The 8,127-nt window shown below is 46.8% G+C and overlaps 1 protein-coding gene across 1 annotated transcript; it reads right to left on the reverse strand.

The window, feature by feature from the left end:
- Positions 1-5,631: 5,631 nt before the first annotated feature.
- Positions 5,632-6,947, reverse strand: LOC147424989 (uncharacterized). The gene has a single exon (XM_086499735.1). It carries the CDS (start codon positions 6,787-6,789, stop codon positions 5,881-5,883), a length of 909 nt encoding a protein of 302 aa, XP_086355861.1. The 5' UTR covers positions 6,790-6,947; the 3' UTR covers positions 5,632-5,880.
- Between the last annotated feature and the right edge of the window lie 1,180 nt (positions 6,948-8,127).

Genomic DNA, 8,127 nt, shown 5'->3' on the forward strand with positions numbered 1-8,127 from the left:
CTCCTCCTAAGCCAAAGCCTTACATACCCCCTCCAGCACGAGGGCAGGTCAACGTGGCCCAAACTAAACCAAGCCGCTTGACACCCGGACCAACTAGAGCAGAAAAGGGGAAGGCTCGTGTTAGCTGGGACGACTTAGTGCGAGACTCGATGTGGATCTCCCCAAAGCAAGCAAAAAAGGCTCGTGTTAGCTGGGACGACTTAGTGCGAGACTCGATGTGGATCTCCCCAAAGCAAGCAAAAAAGGCTCTCAAACAGGGGGCTCAAATTCACTGTTGTGTAATGAAAGTGGTACTGTCAAACTCAGAAGAGGAATGCACCATAGGAGATAGTCGCATTATCAAGGTAATATAAGAATTCAAAGATGTGGTACCGCCTCAACTTCCAATCGGCCTCCCACTTAAGCGAGCGGTGGACCACAAAATCGAACTAGTGCCTGGCCAGTCGGCCGCCAGTGCGACCACCATACAGAATGGATGCCATGCAGCTACAAGAACTCAAGAAACAACCAAGGGAACTACTTGAAGCTGGATTCATCAGGCCCAGCAAGTCGCCTTATGGGGCCCTAGTTCTATTTGTAACGAAGAAGGATGGCTCGTCCAGGCTCTGCGTAGACTACAGAGCACCGAATAAGATCACTATCCGGAACCGATACCCTCTGCCGCATATGGATGATCTAACAGACAGGTTGGCGGGGGCAAAGTTTTTCACTAAAGTCGACCTACGATCTGGATACCACCAGATCCGGATTGTAGATGAGGATGTACACAAGACAGCTTTCAGATCCCGCTATGGAGCTCACGAATGGTCAGTGCTCCCTTTTGGCCTCACCAACAGAGTGGCCACTTTCTCAGCAGGCATGGATACAGACTTTGGCGACATGCTGGATGAATTCCTCATTGTGTATCTAGATGACCTACTAATCTATAGCAAGACTTATGAAGAGCACATAGAACATGTACACCAAGTGCTCCCCAGACTCAGAGAATGCAAGTGGTATGCAAAGTTGAAAAAATGTGTCTTCGCAGTACAGGAAGTGGAATTCTTGGGCTTCTTGGTCACTGCTGACAGGATGGAGGCATGCTGGATGAATTCCTCATTTTGTATCTAGATGACCTAGTAATCTACAACAAGAGCATGTAGAACATGTACGCCAAGTGCTCCGCAGACTCAGAGAATGCAAGTGGTATGCAAAGTTGAAAAAATGCGTTTTCGCAGTACAGGAAGTGGGATTCTTGGGCTTCTTGGTCACTGCTGACGGGATCCGAGTGGATACTAAAAAGATTGAGGCTGTAGTGAACTGGCCTGCTCCCCGAACCGTCACATAGGTGCGCGAGTTCGTGGGCTTTACCTAATACTGTCGGAATTCTATTAAGAACTTTTCGAAAATCATGACTCTTATTACAAAAACCACCAAGGGTTCGCTAGCATTCAAGTGGACCAAAGAAGCCCAAAAGGCTTTTGAGCATATCAAACAGGTGATGTGCTCCTTGCCAGTACTCAAACTCCCTGAATTTGATAAACCCTTTGAAATTCACATCGATGCATCGCGTATTGCCTTAGGAGGCCTGTTAATGCACGAAGAAAGACCAGTGGCCTACATCTCGAAAAAGCTTTCGGATCTGAAAAAGAGATGGGCTACACATGAGCAAGAAATGTATGCGTGGATCAATGGCGCCATGTATTAGACAAACACACAAAGATATACACAGACAATGTATCATTGAAGTATTTTCAGACGTAGCCTAAGCTCTCGCACAAGCAAAGCTGATGGCAAGATCAGCTAACAGAATATAATCTAGAGATCATTCATAAACCGAGTAAGCAGAATGCGATGCCACATGCTCTCAATCGCATGCTCGAGGTCAATGCAGTCAGCATAATAAACAACAAAGATGTATTGGATCAGATTCGTGAGGCCAGTAAGACAGACCCCGCAGTATTATAGATGATGTAGAGTTGGCGACAAGGCAAGACATCAATGGGGCTGTTTGACTTGCGGGATGGGCTATGGTATGGTCATAACCGTGTGTATGTACCAGATGATCCACCACTCAAGGAAAAGTTACTTTGGGAAACCCACGACTGCAAAGTAGCAGGTCACGGTGGGCAAAAGAGATATTTTGATAAACTAAGCCGCTACTTCTTTTGGCCAAAGATGCAGGAGGATGTGGTTGAATATGTAAGGACTTTCCCTACTTGCCAACTAGTCAAAGCACAACGTACGTATTAAGCCAGCAGGGCTTTTGATGTCTATGCCTACACCATCTCGACCTTGGGATGTAATCAGCATGGATTTCATAGTCGGCATACCAGAAAGTCACGGATTCACTACCATCTTTGTGATAGTGGATTACTTTTCAAAGCAAGCACACTTCATTCCCGCAAAGCCGCCGCTTACAACTTACCAGACAGTTCGACTCTTCTTCAAACATGTCTTCAAAAATCACGGATTGCCCCTGGCAATTGTGTCAGATCGCGCGACAGGTGATTCTTGAGTGACATGTGGCGGGAATTATTCAAGCTCTTGGACACACAACTTAGATTCTCGTCAGCCTATCACCCTCAAACAGATAGGCAGACTGAGAGAATTAATCAAGGCATCAAAGAATACATCCGCTTCTATGTTCAAGCAGATCAAAAGAATTGGACAGACTTTTTGGCAGTTCTTGAATTTCAGTATAATAGCAGTGTGCACTCCGGAAGAGGGTACACCCCTTTTGAGCTAGCCATGGGCAAAGAAGTGATTACGCCCATGGCTCTTGCTTCGGGCACCATGCATGCAGAAGATCAAGATGTTGAGCAGTTTTTGATGGCTTGGCACAAGCGCATGGATGCAACCAGAAAGCACTTGATAAAGCATAAGGACAACTATGTAGCCAGACACAACGTGAAAGCAAGAACCGAATTCTTTCTGAAAGGTGACTTACTACTAGTCAGTGCATATAACATTAATCTTCCAGAGAACTTGATACCCAAGTTCAACCACCGATACTATGGTCCATATCGAGTTCTTCAAGACTTCAACAACGTCTCCTACAAGCTGGAGCTACCATCCAATGTCAAAATACATTCTACATCAGCTTACTCAAACTATTTCAAGTTGATGGGAATACGGCGGTCATGTGCCTTTACTAGACAAAGAAGTGAATCCTTTTGAGCCGGAGATCATTATCAAAGACTGTTTCAGACGCAATCTCTTAGAATTCTATGTAAAATGGCGAGGGCGTCCTATGTCATACTGCACTTGGGTGCCATAAGAAAGAGTCATTGCAATGGGCAAGCAGCTGTTAATTCGGTATTACAGAATCCCACAGCTCAAGTACATGCCCAGAGCATAGAGGATAGCAACAGTGTACAACAGAATAAGCAGTAGAAGTAGGATGCATTAGTTCAACAGTTATGCTCAAAGTTTTCAAGCAGAATAGATATGCAGATGCATAAATTAGGTAATGTATGCAGTGTGTGGTCAGCTGCCCTAGTCTTGACGAGGACGTCAAGTTCTTTAAGGGGGGAGAGAATGTTGGGATCCTCCTGGGGGGGGGGGGGGGGGGTGCCTTTCCCCCGGCGGCCGACGGCCCTTCCATGTTCCCTCGACGGTCCACCCTCCATCTCAACGTGAGGGGGCTGCCCATGCCGTGAGGAAGCACCCCTCTCAGCCCCATGGCTCCATGTGAGGGAGCTCCCCTCTCGCTTAGGAGGGACCCCAGGTCCAAGGTGCCCCGTTTCGGTGGAATTGCCCCTCTCCCAAGCCACCCTCCCCGTGGGCCTTCGTGTGACAACTCGGTCCCGTCGCTCCCGCGAACCACCACGGCTCTCAGAGCCCTCGAAAGGCATTTCGCAAAGTGAGAGCCCTGCTTGGGCCGTGGCCGGGTCCCCGGGGTCCCGTGGTCGAAATCGGCCCGGGAAGCGTCCACGGGACCGTTTCGGCATTTTTTTCAGTTTTTGGGACTGCGGCTCCTAGACGGGGCCGACGGGGAATGTTTGAGAGGGATTTCTATCTCAACCCTTGGGGCTCGGGCGGTATGCTTGAGCGCTCCGAATTAAAGTACTTATAAGGGAGTAGTACTCCACTCTTGGTGATCTGAACGCATCCTGTCGGGGTAGGTGAGAGGGGGCCGCTTGTTAAACCGGAGCCGGGGTGATAATCTTCACGTCTATAAATCCATATGCCCATTTTAGGTTGGAGTTTAGCTTAACCCAGTCTTCAGAGGCGCCGGAGGGACCTCCGTCCCATTTGTAATCATATTTCTGAGATCAATACAAAAGCGCCCTTCACGGGTTTGTTCTCAATACATTGTTTCGTGCGTCCCATTTGAAGTCCTTGCTCAAAGTATTGTGAAATCGACTAACTTGTGTTCAGGTGAAAGATTGACGAACGCGTGCGGCCCCTAAGTCCCATTTACGGGCCACTATCCACGATCCCGTAACAATACGCTCTCTCTTGAGTCCTGTGTCACATGTCACGGGATTGGCTTGCAAAGAACACTTGCCGGAGCAAGGAGAAATCGCCACATGGCTGCCTGAATTCGTGTCTCCTTCATATGTAGCATAGATAGTATAGATATAGATAGATGTATTTCACAACCCTTTGCATGTCCATAACGTGAATTGGAAGATATCCGGACTCAAGAGCGGAGACAGTGGGCTTCTCCCTCGTGACATGGAACTGCCGGTCTCCTCCTCAAGACCACGCCGTTAGCGAGCCATTTCACTTAGGCCCATGAAGCGTGTTTATGCAAGGGCTCCAGCCCACGGCCCGGCCTCTCGGATTTCCCTCAACCACCCCGCTGATGCTCCATGGCGCCCTCGTGGCCTCCCACTATTCCTTGCCCCCAAGGAAGGAGAGAGAGAGAGAGAGAGAGAACCCAACAAGCTTTGCAGGGTCATACCAGTGATAAGACAGTGGGAATGGTATACCGCATCACTGCCCAACCATTTCTTATATAGCCCTTTGTCACCTTAAGTCCCCCTTGCCATATGGGCTAATAGCCCCGACTTGCCCAGGGCTTGCCAGCAAACTTTCCCTCACACTCTTTGTGCATAACAATTGGTACATCATTTTTCCACACAAAAACAAAACTAGTTTCTAAAATTCTGCAATGGATTCACATGATCGAACTGCTTCCAATGCGAATTCGATAAAAAACCTGACCAACTAGCACAACATTTGGCATGCATTTACCCGTGCACACAAAGTGGCACGATAACATTCAATAACCTCAACATCATGAGCTTCTATGAGGGAGGCATTGCATATCTAGCTAGGTATGATTGGGGACAGGGGACCCCCGGCCCGATGGTGAGCCGGTGGTTCGTTGCCCCCAATCGTACCTAGCTAGGTATGTGGTGCCTCTCGAGCATAAGCTCATGATGTTATTTATTATATGAAAAACACTAGAAAAGACTCCATTTTCCTACATGAGGAAATTCTTAAATCTTCTTGTGAGGGCTTGCCAGCAAACCTCTATGTGCATAACAATTGGTACATCATTTTCCCTCTAAAATTCAGCATTGGAGCAAGAATCAAAATGGAACCTTTATGCCAACTTTTTATTTACCCGTGCATACAAAGTGGCACAATAACATTCGATAACCTTAACATGCTTATAGCCTTGTATGACAAACAATAAGTGACAGTATCATAAAATGTTTGAACACATTTATATGCTAGTTGCAATGCGTATATACATAGCTCAATTAATTTGTAGCAAATGGATTAGTTCTCCACCACCACCCTTGCACTGTAGAGTACTTATACCATGTTACAAACGAGGAGCCAAGGAGACTTAAGCCCTATCGCACCATAGCTGCATACACAAAGAAAGAGACAAACGAGGAGCCTAGTGGATGATGCAGATGGGTGCCAAATGTATGACATTTACTTGAGATGCAAAGGAGAAAGGTTTGCCTCAAGGACCTTCATTCGTCGCTCGAGCTTTTCGCCCTTAAGCATTGACTTTGCTAGTGTCTCCTTCAGGGCCTCTGTCACTGCATCCTTTCTCCTTATTTCATCATGAAATCTATTGATGATGCCCTCATATGACTTGAGCATTGCATGTTGCCTTTCTACATTCCTTACAAGATTTGGTCCCATGGACTCACTAGTTGATGTCTCACAAGGGCTCTCTAATTGCTCCTTGCCAAACTCATGCTGTTGGAACAAAGAATATAGACTCATTTGTAGATGAGAGAGTGTTTGTAGCTCCTCCTCCATGGCCATCCCAGCCCGGATGTAAGTATTTTCTGCACAAGAGCAAGGGGTCGCTGATGCTCGCGTGAGCGCAAAGGCGGCCTTTGAAGCAGAGATGCTGGATCCAAGCTGATAGAGGAGAGTCTTCATGTGATCGGAGGGATGAATTTGCTCTTCCCAAATTAAGCTTGTAGGGGCAGATGAATCAGAGGTAAGGGAATTGGAAGAGTCCGCATCTAAGTTGAAATGTTGGTGTCTGCTTCGCCCACTACAGTTCGTGGAAGCGATCGAAAGACCGCTAATTCTGCGTGTGCGACCGCCAATGAGAGGGCCTGATGTGAGGGAGTAGGGGCTGGTTGAGCTGGGGGAGCTGTCACATGTGTGTGTATATTCATTGGAAAGCTTAATATCCTCCCTAATTTGTAAAGATTGCCCTCGTTCCTCGACCTCTTCCTCTTCCTCTTCCTCCAGTTCTGAAGATTCCAAGCTGGCCGGTGCACTATCGCTTATGTCTTGTGTGTCGTGTATGGCAAGCTTGTTGAAGAGAGCAGTCATGGCAAGGTTCTTCTTCAGCTTGGTCCGTGTCAAAAGAGCCATGGATGGGCAGTGCGCTGTCTGAACTACAACGTGCAGAGTCGGAGTGTGTGTGTGTGTGTGAGAGAGAGAGAGAGAGAGAGAGAGAGAGAGAGAGCGCAAGGTGAGCAGCTGTTGTGTTTTGCAAAATTGCAAGAGAATTAGCAGACATACGGGGATTTAAGAGCTCCTAGCTGCCAGAAGCGGTTAATATATTTTAATCACGTGGGCTGTTGTGTGTGTGAGTGTGAGAGAGAGAGAGAGAGAGAGAGAGTCTGTGTGTGTGTGAGAGAGAGAGAGAGAGAGGAGAGAGGGAGAGAAGATAACAATATTGCGCGTTCGTGCTCTTTTCGCCCACGTCAGTGATGGATTCATTTTGAGGAGGAGGGACGCCACGTGTGACGCTACGCTGGATTTTGTGGAGTGATTGGGTGTGTGTGCAAAGCATGTTCGAAAAGTACAGCTTGGCTTGATTTTTAAGGCTCGCTTTTTCAACAGAAAGTAAAAAAGTGCCATTAATAGTGTTTTGTCGGTGTCCACGAGTATTTACCCTCTCTTATATTTGTTTTCAAGGCCAAATTTACTCCAAATCTACTCTTTACTTGGTGAGCCAAAGGTACTTTTGCACTTATATGAACGCACAAGACACCGCGTGTCATTACTTCATTGGATGCTTTTCATGCTATCAAACAGCTTCAAGTAATAATAAAAATAAAAGCGCTGCACGTAGTCGCGTAGTTCACAGCTATCACCTTCGACCAGTTTGCAGGTTCGCAACTATCACCTTCGCCCAATTTGCAGGTTCGGTTTGCAGGTTCGCAGCAAGCAGTTCGCAGCAATTCAGCAGGCTCGCAGTACAATAATTGAACCTTAAAATAAAAAATCTATCACATTTGATGATATGAGATCCACAACAGGATATTGAGATTATTTATTGCATTTGGTGTGATAGTTTGTCTGCACTTGAAGCCAATTCTAATCCTAGGAAGGGTCAAATAGCTTTACTAAGGTTAGCTCTCCCCATAGCAGAGGCCTTCTGCAGAGACAACCCTTGGCAAACTGTTGGAAACATTCTAAGAGGGAAGCAGGGCCAAGTGGTTTGATAGCTGAAGAGAAGGGAAAGACAAAGGTGGTAAGTATAATCCGTTTGGAGAAGAACAAGGATGATTCAGGAGTTGTTGTGGTCATGCATGTAGGTAAGAGGGTTACAAGAGATCATGACATGAGCGATGCAAGTCCCAGCCATAAAAGAGGGAAACAGGTACAAGTAAAGAGAAGAAGAAGAGAAAACCCAAGCAACATTACAATGCATCTGATTTTCCCTTGGGAGAAGGGCAACCAAATTATAGATGACATTTTGTA

The sequence above is a fragment of the Adiantum capillus-veneris genome, chromosome 25 (genome assembly GCF_014529385.1).
Source record: "Adiantum capillus-veneris isolate H3 chromosome 25, ASM1452938v2, whole genome shotgun sequence".
NCBI lineage: Eukaryota > Viridiplantae > Streptophyta > Polypodiopsida > Polypodiales > Pteridaceae > Adiantum > Adiantum capillus-veneris.